Source organism: Seriola aureovittata, chromosome 12, assembly GCF_021018895.1.
Source record: "Seriola aureovittata isolate HTS-2021-v1 ecotype China chromosome 12, ASM2101889v1, whole genome shotgun sequence".
NCBI lineage: Eukaryota > Metazoa > Chordata > Actinopteri > Carangiformes > Carangidae > Seriola > Seriola aureovittata.
Genome location: NC_079375.1, coordinates 6,952,282 through 6,977,318, shown reverse-complemented (window position 1 = coordinate 6,977,318; position 25,037 = coordinate 6,952,282). Strand labels below are relative to the sequence as shown.

Here is a 25,037-nt window from a genome sequence, read left to right as displayed (position 1 = left end):
GTGTGTGTTGTGTGTGTGTGTGTGTGTGTGTGTGTAAACAATGTTTGTTCATTCAGAGTGTTCAGTTAAAGTGCGTTTACCTGCTACAGTGGCGGTCAGGTTTGATCTCTCTGAGCTCAACACAAAGTTGAGTTGAGCTGCTGCAGCGCTGTGATGACAGAGCGCCCTCTGGTGGCTCTAATAACTTCGTCACCGAGGTCACAAAGGTGTTTGACCACTGATATGTCACCTGGGTTTAGTCTCGGTTCAGTGAGGAGGGGCGAAAAAAAACAACCTGTTAGTCTTCACCACTGAAGTCTCTTTTCTCCTAAAACCAAAAAAAAAATACTCAGGATAAATCATAAGTATCACATTTCTTAATTATCAGTCAGTGTGCAGCCCCCACTACAGGCAGAAACCCAAATCCCAAATGATCGTGTTTCCAGGGTTTTTCATGACTATGTGATCAGGACCTTGTGTGCAAACAGAAACATTTTAAAAAGCATTTTGAAGATAGTTATATTACTTCAGTTACTTTTGCAATAGGTAGGAGATAATAATGCGGAAAATGATAGAAATGATAAGGCTGAACCATAACCCGAAACTGCATATAGCAGGGGTCAGCAATTAGATTAAAGGATACACATGAAATAAATACAAAACTTGATAGGGCCAGTGTACAGTATATAGGCTACAGTACTGGGATATGTACATTATAACCATGAACTCATCACTGAGCGTGACCTGCAACTAGGTAACATTGATATTGGAAAAACATTATATTTATACGTATAATATACATTTTCCACCATGCAATGTAACTGTTGCCTAGTAACTTGTTTAAACATATAAAAGCTCAGAAGGGGCAGGGACCTTCAGTTTAGCGTAATGTTGACCTATTTTACACTATAATGACTTGTATAGTACCTGTATGTATTTTACAGGCAGGTGGCAGAATTAACCAGCTCTGAACTTACTGTCATTCATTGGCCGAGAATTATTTTGAGAAAATATTTCTTTCACTCACATTTTATGCAAAAATGCCAAATATTCTCTAACTCCAGTCCCTCAAATGTGAGGATTTGCTTCTTGTCTTCGTCACAGTAAACTGAGTATCTTTGGGTTTGAGACTGATAATCTGTTAAATCTGAAATTTGAAGATGTGACGTCTTGGGCTCTGGGATCCTCCAGTTTTCTACCATTTTATAATAATAGACTGATTAGTCAAGAAAATAAATGGGACATTAATCAATTATGAAAATAAGAGTTAATATAAAATAAGCTGACTCCCTACAACTAACAAACAAAAACATATACAAACAAAGTTTTTATTTTCAGATAAAAAAAAGACAGGTGCATTTTTATACAGTCTATACACTGTTCAATGACAATAATAAGAAATCTCTGATTTGCTACAAAATCAGTGTAAACACTTTCTGGTTGGTCATTTTCTTAAAGTCTCTGTGATGAGACAGACACAAAGAGTGCAGAGAACTTACTGTAAACAATGCACACCTCGCTCAATGGATATAACACTGATAGAAATTGTACAACAAACACATAAAGGCACTGTGCTGAAGCAACAAAGAGACGATATAAAAAAAGGAGATTGATTATGCATCTGTTTTTGATTGTTGTAAGATTACACATATTAAGATGTATTTGTTTGCCCCTCTCAGCCCATGACAGAGGAACTGTTGACACACTTTAGTGCCGATTTTTGTTTTGTTGGTCAGTTTTCCAGGAGTCATCCACACTGACCTGACCTCTGTTCCACAGGCTGTATATATATTATAAATGCAGTTTACACTTCAGACACTTGGGGGCAGCACTGCAACAGTTTACTGCACACTCCACTCTCCTGCAGTCAACAGGTCAACATCTTTGGAAATATGGCAATTGAGACTGTAACATCTCCCTATACCTGACAAATCCATCACATAAACCCCCTGTTAAATATCAAACTTTTCAACTTTGTTAGCTCTGGACAGGGCCAGGCTAGCTGTGCCCCCTGTTTTCCAGTCTTTTTGCTGAGCTAACCTGTTGCTGGCTGTAGCTTCATATTTATCATATAGTGTTGAGAGTGGGATCAATCTTCTCATCTAACTCTCAATAAAGCGAATAAGCATATTTCCCAAAATCTACTCCATTAAGGGCTTTAACTGCTTAATGCAACTTGTCTTCCATTACAACATAATGGCTCCCAACCTTTTTGGCTGGTGACATTCAAAATAAAGCTTCTTGTGACCTTGCACACAGTGCAGAGTTGTGAGCAGTTGAACTGAAAGTGTTACTCTTTTCATCTGAATTGTGTTATGACCCAAAAAAAGAAAATAAAACTTAAAATTTTCTTCAATATATTAAAAAAATAAAGCAAAAAGCACAGAAAAGACAGAAAAATGAGCAAGATTTGTGAAGCAGAACAATGTCGAACTATGTTTTTTTATTTTTTGGCCTTTTATTTATTGACCCCCAGCTGGGAACCACGGCATTATAAGATCCCATTCTGATCACTCAGAGATTGTTGTTTTAACATTTCCGGGTGGCAAAGCTGCTGAGGAGGCCGAAGTCTAACATCAGTGGCGGAGCCAGAGAGCCAGCTACCTGACTTTCCAAAAGATCAAACTAACAAATGAAGCGTATAGCTCATTCTATCCAGATCACATGCTGTGGTCATCTCTGAATAAAAAAGTCACTGCTATTTACATCTATAATTTGACCAGATTTCCTCTTTGGCCATTTGCCATATTTTTGCCACTTTGCCCTCAGCTCTGTCTCTGGATAATTTTGCACTTCTGTTTGTACCGTTAAAACTCACATCTGTCCAGAACAAGAACAACTTCAGATTTGAAAATACAGCATAATGTGGATGTGATTGTCCGCCACGCATCGTTCACGCTGCAGGTTGTCCTTGGGAAAACAAAGTGATTGTGATTTTGTGTCTGGTTCAGGGCTGTCATCATGAGTCCAGGTAGATGGAGTAGATCTGATTGAGGCAGCGGTCGACGCCTCCTGCCTGGAAGAGGAAGCTGTCGTCTGGGCAGGGAGACATGGAGTAACCGCCCCCTGCCTGGCCCTGCAGGTCCTGCAACAAGTCAAACCCTGAGAAGAGCAAAACAGAAGATGGATTAATCAATCAATCGGTCTTTCTTTTCTTGATTTGCAACCAGGTGACACTGGTTTGTCACATATTGATTAAAAACAACAGGGAACTTCAGAGACAGTGCAACTCAGAGGAAATGACAACCAAACACTCCTAGAGCAAAATGAGCAGAGAAAGGAGAAACCCTGCAGCAAACCAGACCTATGCAGGTTCTATAACATCCAAAGTATGTTTAATAGAATCTGCATATACATTTAAGAAAATGTCCGATGTGAGTTTAACAGGCCTACGGCAACAGAAAAACACATAAAGCTCATGTAGTTCTGAGGGGCTGGGTTATTCTGGAAAAGAAGTACAGGTAGTATGCCCTTAGAAATGACTCGATCTGATAACAATGGCAATCACAAGTGTTTATGGTTGCTCCGAACAGCTACACTTGAGGGCGATGTAAAAAAGATTGTAAATATATATAAAATGTCTTTTAAATATGAGAACAACTGAGCACGTTTTCTGGAAGACATCATAGTGTTGCACTTGGTTGTAAACAGGAAAAGTGACATAATGGTGTAATGAATAAAAAAAAGAGGGCTAAAGGTTAAATCCTGCCTACTTTCTCGCTTCTGTACCTGGCTGATCATCTTTGGAAAAATTGCACGACACAGCGCCCTCAGTGATGACGTGAAAAACGTGGTGGGTGCCAACAAGCACTTTTTACCTGCGGAGTGAGAGGTGGAGGGGTTTGAGAAGTAACTGGCGGGTTCAAAGCCTCCATCGTTGACTGGTTGAACCACCTTTCCTTCTCCGTACAGACAGCCTTGGGGAACCACAGAGGAAATGATGGTGGATGCCAAGAACAACACCAAGACCAGGCTGTATATGTCAGATTGACATGATAAGGCTGCTGATGCTGACAGTACCTTGCTGCTGTGGGAAAACTTGCTGTTGGTGGCTGTAGGTTTTCTGGTAGCCCTGCAGCCGGACGTCAGCTCTGTCTGATGAAGAGCTCACTGGGCTGACGTCAGCGGCCATGAACAACGATGTCGGTCTGTTCCTGTTGATAATACAACGCCGGGCGGCTGAATTACTCAGTACACCAACTAACATTTATGTGAGCACTCAGTTGTGTATAGTAAGTATAGAACCATGATGCACATTGAAATGTATTAAGTTATGTTTTCTTCATAATTTCTGTTGCTTCAAACATTAAAGGAAGAGATTGGGTTAGATGAGAAGGAATGCTACATTAGCATGTTTGGCTAACTAGCATGCTTACGTTCAGGAGTTGTAGCCTAGCCAAGCATTACTTCCAAGGCCAGTGGTATTTCATACTACTAATATTTTGTGTCTTTACAGGTTACTACATTAGTTTCATATTTAATGCACAGATATTTTGATATTTTTGCCAGTTTCTCAGGTAAAAATGTCAAGACTTTGATGTAAATACATCCATTTTTTACATCTTTATTTTCCAAGAATCTTTGATTTAAGGTCATTCATTTATTTATCTAAATTTAGATAATTATTTTTTATAATAATAATAACTAGACTTATACAGCACATTTCAGAACAAGTTACAGAGTGCTTTACAGGATTTTCAACAGGAATATTAAGAACAACAATAATAAAAAACAAAACAAACAGAGGGCTCGCAACTGAAGAAAGGCATTTAAAAACTTTTTTAAATCTACTGTCGGTATAGTTATTTGAAACTTGTTTTCATTAAACTTTAACACAAATTTCTGATAAAATCAAACAAAGATCAAATCCTTTCCAGTAAGTTTAGGCAGATAACCATTAGCTGACAGTATGGCAGCAGCTGTTATCACACAGTCGTGTAAACACTTCAAACCACGCACAAACAGTACAGTTTATATAAGCATTTCCACCTCGGGGGGGGGGGGGTAATGTAGGCGTGCTTTGTGCGGAGCTGTATCCATTGCTATGCTGCAAGAATGTGCTGACTGTGCACAAACACTCTGACTCAACATGGAAACGAATGAGTCAGTTGAGCCAAGTCGACAAGAAGAAAGAAAGGCGGTCAAATCTCTCTCCAAGGAGATATGCAGCTGAAAACCCCCAGTATGGTATTTGAGTCCCCCCCCCCCCCCTTCAAAGAGCTCGCTCTCAGAATTTCATGTGGCCTGAGAACTCTCCTCGATGATGTACTGTAGCATATTGGTCCCCAGAGAGCCAAATGGCCTTGGTTTCTCCTGGAAGGATTTTAGAGGACTTCATAAACAAGCCAAGCCCTGTCAGAGATACTGATGGCTGCTGGCCCAAGCGCCTTCTATATACGCATCTGACCAGCTATAAAAAAAGAAAATGATTGGAGATTTCTTTACATATCTATCATTTGTCATCCCCAGGTCTCTTTATTACCCATTTCCCATGTCAAATGCTATTACATTTAATTTAACAGTCTGTGCTTTCAGTGGAGAAACACAATAAAAGCCAAAATTAATCAGAAGGACTTTTTGAAACCCAAACTGATATAAGTTACAGATGGCTGTGGCTTCCCAAGGTAATAAAATCCAGGCTTTGTATAGGATTATGTAAACAAAGTGGGCTTTGATATACTACGACTGTTGAAATGAATGTGCCGCGATGACTACGAGCCCCAAGAATTCAACACTTCTCTGGATTCCCCTCAGTGGCCCCTGAACCAGCAGCGCTGACCTTAACTATAAACAACCGTCTGTTCCACGGCTTACATTCTTGCGACGCTGCAACAACATAGCTGGGATGTCTGAGTCGTGCCGTGCGTGGCCCTGCTGGGTCGATCTGCTGTTTTGTGGCCGGTGTGCCCAAAACTTCTCAGATGCATGAGCTTAACAGAGAGCCCACGCCTGAGGGAGCGGCTGTCAGCACAACCTCAGGAAACTGTTTCTCTGATCATATTTTACCAGCTAAACCCCTTCATCACTCAGCTTTTTTTTTTTCTGTGCAACTAACTACAGCCAGCTGCCCTCCTTATATCTGGAATGAGAGGAATCCTGCTTGCAGAATTTAAGATCTAATGTTTATATGCACTTTATACTGTATGCAACCCTGCCTTAATCCACGGCTGCTTTTTAATAGCAGCATACTTGGGCTGGATCAGAAGAGGGGATGAGTAGGTTTTACCAAAGGTGCCAGCTCGTGCACGCAAAACTTATCTGTTTTCAGTTTTGGCAGAGGAAAACCTGCTGAGTATTTCTGTAATATAGATTTACTGGATCACAGAGGATCATGTTGAATGTATGTAATGCAGATGGAGATTTAATGTGAACTAAGGCGCCATCAATTAGGCACTTAGAGAAACTTATTGCATGTTAGTGCTGCAAGGAATACAAAAATGTGTGGACATGTCAAACATTTCAGTTAACCCAGCTATTTGGATCCAATGTCACTCGGAGCTTCTGCAAAGTAAACTTTGTTGCTTCTCTTTCCTTCAAATTGTATAATAGCGTTTCTGTGAGAGCCATCCCGAGTTAGTGCGCCTGTATCTGATGGACTCCAAAAAGCCCATCCAAGCTCTTCACCTCCCCTCCCCCTTGACCGCAAAACACACAAACACTGCACATCACAAATACTCGCTGATGGACAAGCCTCAGCGCGGGCCTCTGAATCCCTCAAGTATTAAATAATTAAAAGACGTCAAAAAGGCTCGTCTCCGCCAGAATAAACACGCGCCTGGCTATGAGGTCAGAGCCTGATGTCGGCTATGCTGCGGAGCAAAGATAATTTACTTTCACGTGTTTAACGTCTCGCTAAGTCATTTGGGGGAAAAACAAGTGCTTGTCTGGTATTGGCTTTGGCAGGCTGTCGCGTACTGCGGGCACCAGTGGGATTCTATGACATCCTCAGTCTCTATAAAGAGACGTCAATGGACAGATTGTGCAGAGCTTCATGGAAGCTCTGGCTGCAAGCTTTGAGGCAATGGAGGCAGAGAGATGCTGCTTTAAAGAAAGCAGTTATATGTCCTGAACACGCACACACACACACACACACACACACACACACACACACACACACCCCCCCCCCCCCCCCCCCACACACACACACACACACAGAAACTCTGACCTAAACATCACATTAAAGGACTTAAACTGGATGCTCTGAAGTCAAGAAATCCAGGTGTAATGCAGGTGATAGAAGTGAAGCATCTGGATGAAGTTAGGCGTTCATACTGTATATTAATTTTTCAAAGCTATCCACTGTAGTTTATGTTTCTTAAATTCAACATTAGTGAATATGATGCTGTTTTATTACTGAAATCTATCTATCTATCTATCTATCTAGACCCTTTAATATGATCAAATGCAAAAAGCAATCCTTTCCATCAAGGCCCATTTCCATGAATGTCTTTTCCTTCGTCATCTCAGTGTGTTTGGGTGTGTTTTATGCATTTGAAAATACAGTGTTTTGAAGGACATCCAAATCCATTAATGTTAAAACAAGATTTAAACCAGATTTGAACACCAAAACAACTCTCCAGGATTTTCAAGGCGTGCACACACACGAACACACGTGCACACACACGCACGCACACACACACACACACGCACGCACACACACACACACACACACACACACAGTGTTAGATCAAATGACGATAATATGCATCATCATTACTAATATTACAATATCTTTGTTTTTACTTCAGTTTATAAAAAAGAAGTCCTTGTCCCTGTTGATTCACTAACTGGAAAATTTCCAGAGCTTTCTAGTGAATCTCATCAGTGGATGAAAATGATGAAATGCAGCTGAAAGTTCTGTACATTTTTCCAGGTAGTGGAGCTTGTGCGAAGAATTTCTTAATTTGAGGAGATTATATGTCAATGTTTAAAGACTGAAAGCTTCAAGTTTTTTCATCCTTTAATATGTTTGAATTTGTGTTCAGTGAGAAAAGAAAACATCTTAACACCAATTTCCAGGTCCAAGTCCAATTTCACAAGAAAATATGTTCATCATATGTGAAGATTTTAGATCATTTATTAAGCCACAAAAATGTTATTTTGGCCCTTATCAACTCTCTTTTATTGGACAGACTGCCTTTGTTGTTACTATTGTGACAATAAAAGTTAGTTATAGGCAAACCTTCAATGACCAATGATTTGAGGCGATATTGTCCAGAAACTGCAGCCCTGCAGGCTTTCAGCTGTATCTTTTTAGTCTCACTTCTACTTTTATACTTGGCAGACAAAATTTGTCTCAGTTTACAGTACACATAAGTTCTGTGGCCTCCAACTACCCAATCAGCGCAACCACAAAGCCATAACTCCATCTCTGGTGATAATGTCTCTGGTTTATTCAAGAATGCATAAGCTCACATCGCTCTCCCTGTGATTTCCAGACAACAGAGAGGCGAAGCAGAGTGAATGCGAAATCTTAAGAGTCACATCCAAGCAGGGCTTTGATGGCGTCCACGTATTTGAGGTTGAAATAGGATTTTGGGGTTTGACATAACACAGGGAGGGACTGCTCAGAAGTGTTGGGCAGTTTAAAAAATGCTTCAATGCACGCCAGAGACGTCAAACGAATACATTTAAGACACATAAAAAGGCAGCAGATTTTGGGGCGAACACCCGAAAATACACCGCTGTAAGAATGGATTTCACATGAAGAGAGGAGCAGAAAAATTGTGGTCAGTTTTCACTATTTTTATCTCCAGTAGAAAATAGCTCCAAATGAAAACTGCCAAATTCAAATGAAATCCCATTCAGCTCCATTGTATTGGGTTGGCAGCAGAAGTCCCAGCATCAGATAACTCAGAGCCGTGCCAGACACCACTAGGGGTAAGCACGGAAATGTGTTTTAAGTTGGTTTTTTTTTGTTTTTTTTATGTGAATGAACTGACCATTTAAGTTTGCCTCTGGGTACATCATCAAGTATCATTAAAGTACTCTTCCTTCCAAGAAATAAAAGCAATATAATTTTAAAATGAATGACGCAGAGAAAATAAAAAATATATAAAAAGATATTCTTCAGTAATTTATTGTTTAACTGCTGTAACTTTTCTTAATGGTGACTTCACTCTGCAAAACTCTAGACTAGTGCAAAACCCATAATTTAAAAAATGGGAAAAATAATCCTGTAAATATTAAGAACTGCCGAGGAAGCTCATGTGTTGACATTCAACTTTGAATAAATAAATAATCGACTTTTTGCTCTCACACTCACCCCTCTCTCATGCTGCCCGGGCTCGTGAGCGAAGATATCGGGCTGTTGGCGTCAAAGTTTCCCTCTAAGCCTTGATACCTGGAGCAGGTGTCTGCTGATGGAGGGAGGAAGTCCTGTTGTGTCCCCCTGTTGTGGACGGTGCTGCTGTTTGAATACACACCTGAAACACACGTGTAGAGATTAAAGGTTTATTTCACTACCTTTATGAGTATTCGTCACCATGTGAAAAGTTTGTTCCTATGTGGAGGTTTGTGCAGCTACTGCTTGGATTTATATCAGTTACAGTGGAAACCAACAGTGACGCAGTTTCAGGAGAAGCATCTCCATAGAAACTCATACTCATGCCCAAATGTGGCTGTATACTTAGGTACACATGGTTCAGTGGTAGATAAGTACCTTTACAGTACAGTACTTGTACTTAACTACACTTTTGAATTACTTTTACTTTACTTGAATATTCTGCCACTTTATACTTCTACTCCACTTCCATCAATATTGTACTTTTTACTTCATGGCATAATTATCTGGCAACTTACTGATTATGATTATTAATATAAAATATAATCAACAAACAAATTATGACATATTATTACAGATGTAGAGGAAGGTGCAGTGGTGTTTAGCCTGCCAACTTCAAGGGGCTTATGGGAAATGGAGTTCGTTAAAGGCTGGTAAAAAGATCAATATTGAATAAACAACAACATTAGATCGTTTTACAAGCTGCTGCACTTATCTAAACTTACGAAGTGAGCCACACAACATATGGTTAATAAAGTCTCTGTTCCCAGATTGGGGATTTGGGTTTTTGGATTGGACTTTGAATGATGTTTTCTTACTTTTGGAACAGAACTGATTTAATTTCAGCTCTTGCTACAGCCATCAGTGATGTCGCAAAATGATGATGACTAAGTGTTTAAAATCTCAATTTACTGTTCAGTACCAAGTAAACTGTTGGCCAGGCCTCACTTTGGGCTGGCACACACATGAGAGTCCTGTTCAGTTTCTTCTTTGTGGTATGGCACAGTGCAGATGTTGGATTATGATGTTTACTTATGGGTCATAAAGTGTGCATCTAAAATAAGCCCCTGATAGTTTATGGATGTGCAGGCAATAAAAGAGAAAGAGCCATATTATTTATTTTCCAGTATTATTATTATTCCTATTAGCAGCTCCCAGTACTCCTGCAGCTTGCACTTGAATCTCTGCTCTTTAGACTTGGGTTTCTTTGTTCCTGTTCTTACTTTCAATTAATACATTTTATCTTCACTGTTGACCAACTGTTTACAGATCCTGTTATGTGGGGTAGCAAGTGGGCGAGACTGTAGCCTGGGGTGTCCACATCCACATCAGTTTTCGACACAGCTAATGGTTAGATGGTTAACTACGCTAGCAAGAAACAGAAGCCACATTTAGTCACATTTCAGTCATTTTTGGCAAACACATGAGTATTTTGCAAACACGCCGAGCCAGCAAATGGACAAAGGTTTGAGAGGCTTCTTTGAACAATTTAGCAACTTTTTTTTTTCCCATTTCAACAGTTCACATCCAGCTGGTTACAGTTTCTTTTCCCTGTGAAGTAGCAAGCTACAAAATTCACCTTTAAGACGGACGTTTAGTTTTCGCCGGTGTATTCATTTAAAAGCGTATCACGTATTCGTGCTTGCCATCAGCAGAGCTTTCAACGCTTGGGTTTTGACGATGATGGGATATGTCACTGCACATCCAACATACCTACAGTAATGTACATACTCAGGTATATACATGAGGTCTCACGCTCTAACATTTGGCCCTTTCTGATAAGGACAAAGTACTCTTGGGACGTTTTCAAAATTAAACACTGACATGCTTGTTTCACCCTGGATAAACATAGCTCGTAGTGTGCCGTTTGAGGCTTTTCCCTCAAAGTCTTCTGGGTAAAACTGCAAGTAGTCTGAAGTAATAGACATGGACAGCTCTCCTGGACACTCTCTCCTCTCTTTTGCCAACTGAGCCTCAATGTACCTGACAGCTTCTTGATCCCAGTTCAGCCATTGAAAGGGAAAGAAAAAGAGCTTGGCTGGAAAACTGGTTTGGAGAAGCTGAAGGACGAGCGGGGAGAGGGCCAACTTGCCCGCAGTCAGTGCCCGGTAATTGGACAAGGTAAACACTGGCATGATGAGCTATCATCGAAGGAATGGGAGGAGGGGGGGGAGAGGAAAAGGAGCAAATGAGGCCATGGGAGGAAATTAAAGAGACAGCTTAACAGCCCAGGTGTTTGGCCAATTACCCCTTTTTCTTTGTTTTTACTCTTTTCCAGAGAGGTGTTGGAGGCTAAACACAGATTTCCACTGCTTTTGCTACCGTTTTATCTGCGCATACCTGTGAAGTCATCTAAGCCCGGTAAAGGTGAGCCGTTTCCTTGGTGAGAAGGGGCGGAGCTGTGGAGGTGCTGCCTCGCCAGACAATCGCTCAAAATGTCCGACTCCAGCATCGTGTGCACTTGAACCTGTCAATAAGACAAAACACAGATGTTCATGGAGAAGCGTAATACGGCACATTTAGTATCATGTTTTCACGTTGGTGAGCATGTGCGTTTGCCTGCCTGGATGCAGGGATGAAAATGATTATGATAAAGCTGTAGCTTAGTTGTCTTCCAGTTGTTTTTTTTTGTTTTTTTGTTTTTTGGCAATACAAATTCCATGAGCTACATTTTAAAGTATTCACTTCTCTTTTGATTACATACAGTAGATCAATTGAAAACACTGAGTTTTCTGCAGGCGCTTTTCTACTGTTCATTTTTCATAGGAATGATGCTTGCACCAGATGCCTGGTTCTTGTTTTGTCTCACGATCCAGCTTCTTAAAGTACAAACTCCAGAAATCTTGTTAGGCAATCTTTATTCCAAAATGTTCTAACAAAGTTAAGGCAAGACAATTTACTTTATTATCCAGCGTTAACAGAGCATCCCCCAGGACTTTCCAAAACAATTTATCGACAGCTCCAGGACTCGAAGAAGAAGCTCGCGAAGGACACCCAGGAACCACAAAAGAGGGATGAATAATCAGCGAAAAATGTTCGCTCAAACCAGTGTTTACGAAGATGCAAACTTCAAGAGCTGTGACACATCAGCTAAAAGAAATGTATAACCGTAAGGAGTTTTACGAAGTACATGTTTAATATTTCAAAGTCCTGTTGAGCCCCACAGGATTTTACTGCAGCGCAGGGTGTGTTAGCCATGTCACAACTTACAAGCACACGTGGTTGTGTTTAAACCAAACAAGGCATGGGAATACACACAAAGCCCCAGTGTCACTCATGGTCCATAGAAAACAAACAAGGCCCAGATAACGCTGAACAATAGGCTCCCTATTCTGACTTCCAGGGAGTGTGTGTAATACTTTGTTTTGTTGTATTTCATCCTACTGAATCACAAACATGCTTCCTCTCTCCTGCTGCTGCTGCTGCTGCTGCTGCTGCTGCTGCTCTCCATCTCCAACAAGAGTTGTTCGTGGAGCGAGTGTGTGTTACCCAAAACCACTGACCTCGGAGAAATCAATTTTTAAAATCTTATATAAAGAACCATGTCAGTGTAAAACTCAATTTTTTGGAAGAGTAATATACTTTTTGTGCCTTAGGGTTAAAACAAAAAAAAAAATAAAAAAAGGAACAAACGGTCTCACATGCCTATACACTGGATATTGACTTTCATCAGGTGGGACTCAGAGAATGAAATCAAGATACAATAGAGGAGAAAAGAGAGTTTTGCTTTTCATTTCCGTCTCTGAGACGGCTTCGGTCTCTGCTTTTTCTCTTCACTGCTCCTGACTTTTTCGCTCGACACTCTCAGGATCTCTTTTACTTTTTCTCTGATAAACTACTCTACGCTCATAAACTTCTCAAACGTAACCTGTAATATGTAACACAGTTCTCCGGCAGCTCTGATACTGAGCATTAGTGAGTATATTTGTTCTCACTCGCTCCTTAATGAATGTAAATATTGAGCACACACAGCTCTGACAGTGAATCTGTTAGTGACTGATGCTGCTTCTGTTGTTATATCCACTCACATATTTGTACTTAAAATGTTTAGTTTGACACAGTAAATTTATAGCCATTACTATTTTGAAGGGAGATACTTTTTTTTTTTTCAATATCTTTGCATTGAACCATTTTCACAAAGAGACAAATTTTACTCTTATTGGGGCAGAAACGTCTCTGAAACAGCTTTTACATCATCCGGTGACAATGAATGCAGCTAAATCGTGGATCTTATTTCCATTAAAAAAAATCTAACGTTGATGCAGATGTAGCTGAGGTCCAGGAACAAAACATGATCTTTAAATAATGAAGAAATGGGCCCACAGTTTGCGGAACGTCCTGGTGGCCTGGGGATCGAAGACGCTGATTATGTAACTGCGAAGTCTCTGGTTCAAGTCCAGCTGCGTACCACTGTCTCCTGTCCAATAAAAGCTTCAAATGCCCCAAAGTGCCCCCACACCCCCCCACCGGCCTGCTGCTTTCACTGTATTGTATTCACAGCCACTTCTTCTAAACCACACTACTGCTTGCTGCTGGTCCACCACATCTAATCTAATAGAGTCGAATCTAATCTATTTTAGAGGCACAGGGAGGTTTTATTGAGGAGGCGTGTCTCTGATTCCGGTGGTCAGAGAAAGTAATCATATCCTGCTCTCAGCTAAATGTCCAATGTGTAAAAAAAAACAAAAAAAAAACAACCCATAATTGCAGTTGGTACCTTGACCTCTCTCTCCTGGAGGCCTTTGGCTGAATGAGCCTTGACGTGCTTCCGTAACGAGCTGGGGTCGGTGTAGCGCTTGGTGCAGCCCGGGATCTGACAGGCGTACGGCTTCTGTGAAGGAAAACCACAACAGGAGGCGGTGAGAGAGACGGCAAAGAGACAAAGGAAATGAAAATAAAATGAAAATAAAATGAAAATAAATTGCGGCGCTGGCTTCTCATCCCCCTGTTATATATCATCAGTCTGTGAAGTTTATTGTGTTATTTTGTGATGTAATATCTCTTCCAGTGTTCAAAGGAACTGCGCTCCAGGTAGCAGTCAGTTCCTGCTCTGCGAGAGGAACAATCAAAAGTCAAAAATAAAAATGAAAACACTCTGAAGGATTTTGCAATCTCTTCCAATAGCCTTGTCTACTTCAGTATTTATGTTACACATTTACTGCATTTCCCATTTTTGCCCTTGATACTGAGGGGGCTGAGACCAAAACCTCACATCTACCGTTAATGTTTAAAATCGCTGCAACGTTTTTTGCTGTCAAGCTCCATTTTAGCTGCTAGAAAACAAACTCGACAAGAGGAAATATGCCACAAAACAGCAAAATACACAACACATCAATAGCATTTTTTGAAAGGGTGTGTAAAGGTTTTAGGGATTGTGGTTTATAAAGTGGTGGAGGCTGAACCCCTCTCGTCTGTGCTCTGCAAATATCACAAAACTCAAGACTTCATGATGTCGTCTTTACCAGGAACAGATTCACACAACGTCATGTGCCACAACACTCGCCACATGATGAAGTTAATACAGTCACACTGGATGATGTCAAACATAAAATATAATAGTGTTTACAAATAACAAGCAGAGTTTGGCTGAGGCGCATCCAGATGGGTCACAGGTGTTAATGCTGTGTACAGTAGTGTTACAAGCAGAAACATTTCGGATAAATATTGTAAATGCGGCTTGTTGGCGTGACAACTGCACTAACAGTGACAGGATGGACATGTAGATCGTGTCAACATTTTACATAACGTGATTCTCAACCGGGAGCGGAGCATATTTACCTTTCGTCTGCAGGCTTAAGGAGAGGAAGAGAGAGAGGAGTTAAGAGATGTACTTTTTCCTGTTCAGCCGTAAATCAGTTCATTCATAAGGTAAATTGTGAATCAGCAACCAGTCCAGAGGTTTTCTGAATCAAAGACGCACATATTCTGAAGTTTGGAGACTGCACAACACATCCCTTACTGAAATGTAATATATAACATAGCTAAATGTCCCTTTATAAGGGGTGGTGTTGCCATATATGGCCCCTATAAGGGGATATATTATCATCACATATACATCCTCTGGACATATATATAACCTCCGTATTGTTTTCATGTCGACCATGCTACTTGTCCTCCCAGGTCAAAATTGATCCAATAAGTTTGACTATTGATAAAACAGGAAGTATAGAATTATTACACATTTTCAGTCAGCTTCATTCCAACTCATCACCATAACTTTTACACTTTTTTTATTTTATGGTAAATAGACCTAATTTACATAGAAATACACCTTGTTTTTGAGTTTTTTTTTTAAAAAAGTAGAAATTCTGAATTATTTTTTACTATAGTTCCAATCAGCGCAACATATGTTGATGGATTATCACAGACAGGTATATGTCAAGGTTTAGTCAGGATACTGCAGCACATAATGACACCTGTTGTCCTCCCGGGTCAAATTTGACCCCTGAAGATCACAGATGCTATAAATTTGAATAAAACACCTCAAAATAGTGATCATTACTTACATTTGCAAAAAAAAGTGTAGTAAGGAACCATTCATGTTTTTTTCAGGCAATTACATGAAAGAAAACCATATTTCTGATATAAAAACATTTGAAAACAACAGGACAACAGGAGGGATAAAGATATTTGTTTATAACATGTATGATAGTAGAATTTGAAAATGTGTATATATTAAAAATATCTATGAAGATTTTTAATATGGTATAACATGTTGCAATCGTGTATGTTAATTATGATATATTCAATTTATGTATACAAGTTTATCAAATCATATGTAAATGTTTCTATATGTTTTTCATTATTAAGTTCTCATTCATTTTAAACATGTCTATCTGCCCATTCTAGGAAAGTGGTCTCAGACTTTTGGACCCTACTGTGTTAATGATATCACCATGTACTGACAGGCTCTGGGATAGATATATATTTATGTAATATACTGTATGTCTACAATATAGGGATACATACATAAACATACACATTTGTATGGGCTAGACATATATGTCAATATATGAAAGAGTTTTCCAATAGGTTTCATAAAAATGTTAACACATTTTATTTTATATGTGCATGTATTGTATGTCATATGGAAATTCATTATATGTACAGTGCCAGTCAAAAGAACAGACTTTTGACTGGCATATGGGATATGTTGTAGACTTTCATCTTCACCTAATCACAGTGGAATATATTCCACGCAAAAAACAAACAAACAAACAAACAAAAAATCAGTACAAATATATAAATGTTTTAACACCATTAAACTTAAGAAGCATGAAAAGAAAAAGCTGTTTTCTGTTACTGAGGCTGAGTTGCTTGTATTTCACAATTTCATCAAAGCTGTGAGTTAGGATGAGTTAACGAGACCATTTCCATGAATCTAATTCCTTACAGATTTTTTTCCCCCCTTTTCATTACTCACTATTCAACCAGGTGGAGTGAATTAAGTTCCCATGAAAACACATGTACAGAATTTAGTTGAATCTTGTAGGTTTAAGTACCAAGATCTGAACATAAAAGAATAATGGTAACAGCAACGCAGCAGGTTTAAAGATAATATTTTGAACCAATTAATCCTTTGCTCATTAAACTCTAGCTCTAAAATTCTGGTGGGTTTCAAAACAGCACAAATCAGGTCAGTAGTGTCCAAAAGTTGAGAGAGAACGTGTATGTGAGAGTTTGAGAAACAAGGGGACAGGACCGAGGAACTGAAAAGGAACTTTGTAAGTTTAAAAAAATTTTAATAATTGAATGAAGAGTCACACTAATAGGCCTATAGGTATCAATATACTGGAGATAGTGTAAAAACTTCATCTGATGTTACTTTTTTATGTCAGATTGTGTTTTGTACAGAGAGATACAATAAGCTGCAGCACCCTTTCAGCTATGTTGCATCGTTTTCTATTGTGCGGTTTTATTGAGAGAGTTTGCTTTTCTTTCCTCTTTTGTTATCCCAAATAGTTTGTGTAATCCTTAACACGAGAATTGAAATGAAATTTAAACATTTCAATTTTGGGGCGTGCAATCAGATGCAGATCTTGCACCAGAGCAAGTAAGCACTGCTCCACAGTGCCTAACTCTACATGCTGGCAACAATTGGGCAATATCTTATTCTTTCCAAACTGTTTCTGAACAATATTCCCTGAGAGCCCAACTCAGAGTCTAAACAGATCAACTCTCAATGAAGTGCTGAGCTCTACTGTCTTTCTAATCTTAAAAAGTAATGCCATGTAAAGTGATGATGCCATTTCGTAATATTGATACGTTGTGTAAAACACACGAATATAAATGTCAATGTGCAATTGTGTGTGTGTGTGCATCAGAATCGAAACAAAGACTTTCTTTTAAGAAAGTGTGTTTTCAGTTGCTATTTTGATCGATAATTCGTCATCTTTCACCATTATTGCTGATTTTGGCTGCATCATTTTGGCTACCAAATCCTCACTGTCACGTACACACGTCTGAAATGAGAACCAGGAAACAAATCCATCAGAAACTGGAGTAAGGTAGCTGTTAATACTGGCTGTAAAGTATTAAAAAAAACAAAAAAACAGCTACATTTCAAGTTATGTGAGCTGCAAATTGTTTGTGGAGACACGTCTGCATGAGGCTGACCTCATTTTAGAAACAAACCCCAAACATTCGTAACACAATACAACTTATTTAGTCAAACTCAAGTCGCTTGCATTGACACCAGTCTTTTCCCGGCTGGTTGTTATACTATATTCAGCAATTACTTAAATTCAGACGGGCCAGATGTGATGGCGCCAGATGCGTCTGATTCTTCATTTGTGACGCAACTGCGAAGCCGCTATCGGCCGGCATGAAACCACGAAAAGAAGAAAATGTCTTTCTCCTCTTGTTGTGCTAACACCGCAGTGCAACGTACAGCTTCATGTCATCCGTGTAATAAGAGGTCTGATTTGTTGGATTACTGCTAAGTCCTCATCGCTTGTCAGCAGGAGTAAAAATAACTGTGGTTTGCAGGAGAAACCCGCAGCAGGTATGCAGTTTCACAATCCTAAAGAATGCCCAGGCTCCATATCAGGCAAGTGTGAAGAACGAGGAGGGGAAGAAGGGAGCGGTGACCCTCTGAATAAAAATGATTTTGTGTGTGTTGAGTTTCCCTTATTGCCTAACAAATATTGTGTATCATAAAGAAGCATGATGAACAACGTGTAGTCTTTGGAGAGAGAGGTTTTCAGACACAGACTCCTTCACATGGCTGGCTTCATCTGACAGTTAAAGTGATGGTTTGTTGTTATTCAGACTTTATGTGAGTGTTCCTTACAGCGTTATTAAGACATTTACAGTGACAGAAGAATTATTCAGCTCCTTCAAGGATCAATACCGCAGTGTAGAAATACAAAAAATTCACTTAAGTAAATAGACAGTGTTAAATTATCACATTATACCCTTTGGTGGAAAGGTGCATTTAGAGTTTTGAAGTACTTTACTTGAGTATTTCCATTTTCTGCTGCTTTATATTTCTTCTCTACTTTTTACTCCAATACATTAATATCACAGATATATAAGTTACTTTATCAAGTAAAATTTTACATTCAAGAAGTGTACAGTAAGATATCAGACATTTTACTGCACAACAGATGCTTTTACTTTTGATACTTTAAGTGCATTTTGCTGATGATATCAAATTTAAGTAGGATTTTGAATTCATTTTGAAATCATACTTGTACTTCAGTAAAGGATCTGAGTACTTCTTTAACCCCTGAAAGTATAAGTAATTTAAAATGTAAGCATCATTTAAATGTTGTAGCACATCCAGGTGGAACTGATGTTAACTACTTATAAAGGTTTATAATAATCCATCATATTTGTTTTGTGGTAAAATCCTGATCTACAAAGTATCCAGAAACTAAAGCTGTCAGATAAATGTAGTGAAAAGTATATAATTTCTCTTTGACATGTAGTGAAGTAGAAAGTAGTGCAAAATAGAAATACTCAAGTTAAGTACAAGTGCCTCAAAACTGTATTTAAATACATGACCTGAATAAATGTCCTTTCCATCACTGGACATGAACATACCTTTATGGAAAGAGCGACAATCCTGGCATGATATTTGGCCCCTGGTGCACGACTGGGAGCAGCGCAGAGTTAAAGAGTCTGGATTTCTAGGAAGAAGCCAGTTTTCTGTTCTCTCACGGGCTGCATCAGTGGTGGATTTCATAACTTATTTTGCAGCAGAAGCCTAAATTTATGACCATGGTGAGCGCGATGGGAAGCTCGCCCCCATGTGACGTTATGAGATGTTGAATTATGCTGCCTGTTTTATTCAAGACATTAAGCTGGCACTCCCATTTAATTTCATGCAGCTGGCATGAATGAAAATAGGAAGTATTGGGAGGATTTGATGGGTTTTGTTTTTGATAACCTGATCAGACACGAGGAGAATCTCCTCAATAACTTCAAATATTCTCATTCAGAATTTTGTGATTGAATGAACTGATTTCTCTTCTTTGTGAAATGTCACTAAAGGCATTCAATTCAGATTTATCGAAAGTGTAAGACTTCATGTGTGTGCAATAATCTACCTGATGAAAAATGCTGTTCACTGGTTTCATGCTATATACAAAGTATAAAGGCAGGTGTGGTGTGGATGGTGATGTGTGTGTTGTCGTCCGCTGACCGTGTCCAGGTGTGTGCGCTGGTGTTTGGCTCGATCACTGGAGTTGCTGAAGGCCTTGAGGCAGCCGGGGTGCTGGCAGATGTACGGTTTCTCTCCGGTGTGGCTCCTCAGGTGGATCTTCAGGTTCTCCAGACGGGAGAACGCCTTGGAGCAGCCCTCAAACTGAAAAGGAAAACAAACAAAAAAAAGGTCTGATTAAATAAAGACTGATGAATTTGTATTTCCATAATGTCGGTGGTAGGAGGCAAGAAACTTTTTCCAAGTGTTGATTTATTTACATGGAGTGTGACAAAGTGACCATGAGTAACCAAAAATATGTACAAGCAACTCATAGCAACTCAACTCCGCGTCCATGTGGCTACACTGATGCGCTCTCCCTGCTAGCACAGGCAAGCACTGCTTAAATACCCCCCCCCCCCCCCCCCCATCAACTCCAGCCAACTGCACCGGACCATATCTGCCATCCCAATCTCCTGAAAACAGCGGTCTGACGAAGTTAATGGTATTTTCAATAACCTCACAATATGGCCCAGTCAGTCTACCATTTTAACCTGCATACATAAATAACTCAAACTGAACTTTCACTAAAGAAACTACCCCCGCCCCCGCACTTAGTCTACCCCGGTGACATCACTGATGATGTACCCAGTGTAGACAGACAGACAGGAAGTGTTTGGGCACTTCCTCCTTTAGTCCCTGGAGCACACGGTGGGTATGGTGAGCAGCAGACACTGAAACAACTGATTTGTGGAACTTAAACTGTAGCAATAAACAATAACTTATATTAACAATACATGTCTGTGTTTTATTAAAAGAAGTAATGATGTAATGATGTATGAACTGTAACCAAACAAAATGCAAAACACTACACACACAGGTTACTTATGCGTCTGCAAATGGTTGCTAAATGATTAAACTATGATGGAAACAACTGACGTTCAGGTAAAAGTGGGGGACAAATGGTGCGTCCTCACCCACTTTGTCGCACATAAGAAGCAGGATGCTGGTTCAGAACTTGCAGCATTTGCTGCACGCTTCCGTCCAACACAGGACACATCAAGAGCAGTTCAGAGTTCAATGTTTTACTCAAGGAAACTTCAACATTAAAACCTTAACGGAGAAACCTACGCTACCACCTGAGCTACAGCTGCCTCCAGTTTGAGGGGCTTGCTTGATAAAGGACTGGCTGGAAGAAAACGTTTATTTAGGATGCCCCCTAAGTGGATGATGCATCAAAGGATGATCACATTTTTTTCAAGTCTGCCTTAAACAGTGTATTCAGAAAGTCTTAAGATCCCTTCAATTTTTCCCATTGTTAGGTTGGAGCCTTATGCTACAATTTAAAAAAACAACCACAACAAAGAATCACATTGAAATAAGTGTTCAGAGTCTTTGCTTTGACAATTGAAAAGTAGCTCAGGTGCCTCCCATTGCTCCTGTTTTATGTCTTAATTGGAGTCCACCTACGGTAAAGTCAGCTGATTGGACATGATTTGGAAAAGACGCCTCTTTATATAAGGTCTCACAGCTGACAATGCACATCAGAGCCAAAACCAGGCCCTGAGGAGGAAGGACCTGCCTGCACAGCTCAGAGACAGGATTATGTCGAGGCACAAATCTGAGGAAGGATATGAAAAAATTCTACTGCACTGAAGGTTCCCTAGAGAAAAGTGTCCTCAATAAATCTTAAATGGAAGAAGTTTTGGAACAACCAGGACTCTTCCTTGAACTGGCTTCCTGGCCAAACAGAGCAATCGGGGGAGTAGGGCCTTGGTAAGAGGAGGCAACCACGAACCTGATGGTCTCTCTGGCTGAGCTCCAGAGATCCTGTGTGGAGATGGCAGAAACTTCCTGTGAGGGCCAGGTTAGACTAAAAAACCAAAAACCAAAATCCAAAATCCAAAATAGCCACCCTCGCAGACTGAGTCGAAAAACTAGGTGTCACACAGAGAGGGAGATAACAGCACCTGTTTTCAGTCTCTCCAAGAAGACATTCATAGGGTTTCACTCATTTGTTCAGGTAAAAAATAAATGAAAGAAAGAGGTAGAGAGAAGTTCAAACCCAGCCCAGCTTTCTCACCTCCACACACAGCTGGCCGATCCCTGAGTGAAGTGGGTGTGAACGTCAGATCATCGCTCTTCGGAAAGTTACAGAAACGGTCGCACACAGCTCCTCTAATCTGACTTTCAAAGCTGTCCAACAAGCCGCTCTGACAGAATACACTGGCCCCATACTTGCTCCTCCAACAGAAGTGATGGGGGACAACATCAGCACACACTGCTTGTTCTGTGTAAAAACATTTAGCTGAGCTAAAATGAGGCTTCAGCATTCAGACAAATCAAGTTAGCGTCTTCTAAAGTTCTTCTTAGTCCAAAATCCTCTCTGTGTTGACTGTGTGTCCTCAGCTCAGCAGGAAAACTCTGTCCAGGGAAACAGAGAGAGGGAATTTGTACTAAAAAGACTTCCACTTGCTTTGACTAACATACAGTATGTCAGGGACAACGAGCAGCTCTATGGCTGTTACATATTTATGTTGTATAGGTCCAAGTTTTACCTTCCCTCTGGAGACCAGAAGGCATTAAAACATCAGGACTTTTATCCTCCTACACAAATCAGAGACAGATCCCTTCAGCATCTTGAAACCTTGTTGGCCTGTGACATTATTTCATTTTATTTCATTTCACAACATGTATGAGTGATGTTGAAGTCCCACCCAACAGAAATAGCTAGTAAGGAGGCAATTTATCACAATTTAAAATCATACAGTTTAGGTTATTGAATCATAAACTTTCAGGTAACACACACATACACATACACACACACACACACACACACACACACACACTGTGGTAGGTTCTTGTAAAAGCGTTTCTGTTGGACTGACGCCAGGCGAGGAGCAAATATGAGAGTCAGCAGGCTAAACACTCTGCAGGCCAGAAACCAACACTTTATAACTTCACAGAAACTCTGTCACATTCAATCTCTGATCTCAAAGATTTCAAATTAGTCTCGTTGTCAAATGTGACAGAGGTTACATGGGAATATTTCTCAACGTGTGTTTCCAACCTCCTGCAGCACTGACGGGGAGTCACAGAAGGTTTAGACAAATTTTAACATTCTTCAACGAACAAAACTGCCTGAATTTCACTTTATATGTGGTAAATCCAACAGATTTGTGTAAATTAATCTCATGATTTTTTTTAGCCATGAATTGCTGGTTGAAAAATAAGTGTCTTCTACTAACAAGAACAATTAGGACACAAAATGAGGGAAATTTAGTCCGTACGCTTCAGAGATATTAAAAGATTAATTCCAGATATGGATTTGTTTCTGAAAAGGACTAATAGTGCTTTAGAAATAAGACTTTAAATTTGACCCAGTTGTATACTAAAAAACAAAGTCTGTTTCATCCTTTTCTAAACTAATCTGAAGGGAAATGTGGAAACAGTCTTTTCTGCCTAATATTCATTCCAGGGTTTTATTAGGTCTCACTAATGAGTCAGTAAATGTCAGACACCTCATTTGCTTTAATAAATCTATACATGAAAAAACAAACCACTACATCATGGTGATTAATTAATTCAGGGCTTAAAATCGCCTCGGCACAAAAAGCAAAAAGTTATAAGCAGCCCTTAAAAATACAGAGCAGCGAAGCTCAGACACATAAGAGGTCACATACACTGATGGTGTGGAAAAGTGAGGACACAACATGTTGCGTTTCAGATTTAACGTCAACATTTTTCAGCCTTATATCAACGGAGCTGTTTAATTCTAATCAAACGCATCAGTTTGAGTTATTTGAAAGAAGGACAGATCTTTCAGTCATGTACTACATTGCTACTGCAGTTTAAAGGCTATTTTTCCTAATAAAAAAAAAATCAAACAAATGAAATTGCATACGCTTCCTAAATAGAAACAGATTCCTAAAAACCCTTTGACAGGGTAGAAACTGGAGCACAGCTCTGGTTATAGTTTATGTTCTTTATTTCCTCAGCAGCGTGAGAGATGTATAGTGTGTCTTCTTAAAGCTTCTGTTATAAGAATTATGTTTCCTTTATTACCTCCACCGAAGAGGTCATGTTTTCACCCGTGTCTGTTTGTTCGTCAGCAGGATTACACCAAACGTACTGGAGCGATTTGCAGCGGGCTTGGTGGAGGGATGCGGCATGAGCCAGGGAGGAAGCAAGTACGTTTTTGGGGCAGATCCAGATCATTTACTGTGAATTTTTAATTTTTTTTTTCCCCTGAAGTCTGGTTTATGTTGTTTGACAGTGGCCTTGGTGGAGGTCTGCATTGTCTGAGTGCCCATCTAGTTTTTACATGTGATGAGAGAATGAATACTAATCCTATAAACACAATGAAACTATACAATAATCTTTACTCTGTTGAAAGGTATCCGGCAATTTTAGATTCAGTTTGTTATTCCTTACTATGACTGATCTCTCCTGTGATGTTTCCCATGTTAATCATCACATTTTTGAATGTTTGTCTTCATACGGTGCAACATGTACTTAAAGGATAAGGCCGGTGATATTCTATATGTTCAAGTCAAGAAATCCCATGAAAACACCCAAACCAATAATGTGTTAGTCCATGTCTTTGTGCTTTCAGCAGCCTGTGGCACTCGGCTCCAATAAAGATGTAAATCTACATCATTTTTTATTTTATTTTTTAAAGAAATAAGACTGAATAATTTCCTTACGTAAGCAGGGAACTGTGGTTTTGAGCAAATGTTACTCAAGCAGGAGTAAACAGTCCATTTGTCAGGGATTATTTTCCACTGTGGATGAATACAGATTTGGTCCTTTAAATTAAAAGTCAGAAAAACATTGTTTGTACCTGTCCCGCAGAATGACGCACAGAAAGTGTTTTGTGAACCGACGTTCCCTATCACCATCGGTCTGTGACTTCTAGATTTGAATAGATTCTGGTTCTGTCGGTTCTGTCGGTTCTGTCATCTCCACTGTTAGTAAGTGCTGCTGATGGTGGGAACCATTGTGTTTCTGTATAATATTGTAAGATCTTGACCACAAATTACTCAGTAAAGTGCTCTGAGATAATGGATGTTATGATTTAGCACTATATAAATAAAATAAGTGATTTAAAACCGTTATAAATCACTGTTG

General features: G+C 39.7%; 1 protein-coding gene across 1 annotated transcript in view; it reads right to left on the bottom strand.

Annotated features, from left to right (window-relative positions):
- Positions 1-1,293: 1,293 nt before the first annotated feature.
- The window catches only part of LOC130179415 (zinc finger protein GLIS1), a 46,146-nt gene continuing 22,402 nt past the window's right edge, over positions 1,294-25,037 (bottom strand). Inside the window, exons 3-9 of the mRNA XM_056392370.1 lie at positions 19,911-20,072; positions 13,980-14,093; positions 11,603-11,729; positions 9,245-9,404; positions 4,000-4,133; positions 3,798-3,896; positions 1,294-3,081 (exon numbers count right to left, since the gene is read on the bottom strand). Coding sequence (XP_056248345.1) covers positions 2,939-3,081; positions 3,798-3,896; positions 4,000-4,133; positions 9,245-9,404; positions 11,603-11,729; positions 13,980-14,093; positions 19,911-20,072 — 939 coding nt within the window. The 3' untranslated portion in view covers positions 1,294-2,938. The remainder of the gene's footprint in view (positions 3,082-3,797; positions 3,897-3,999; positions 4,134-9,244; positions 9,405-11,602; positions 11,730-13,979; positions 14,094-19,910; positions 20,073-25,037) is intronic.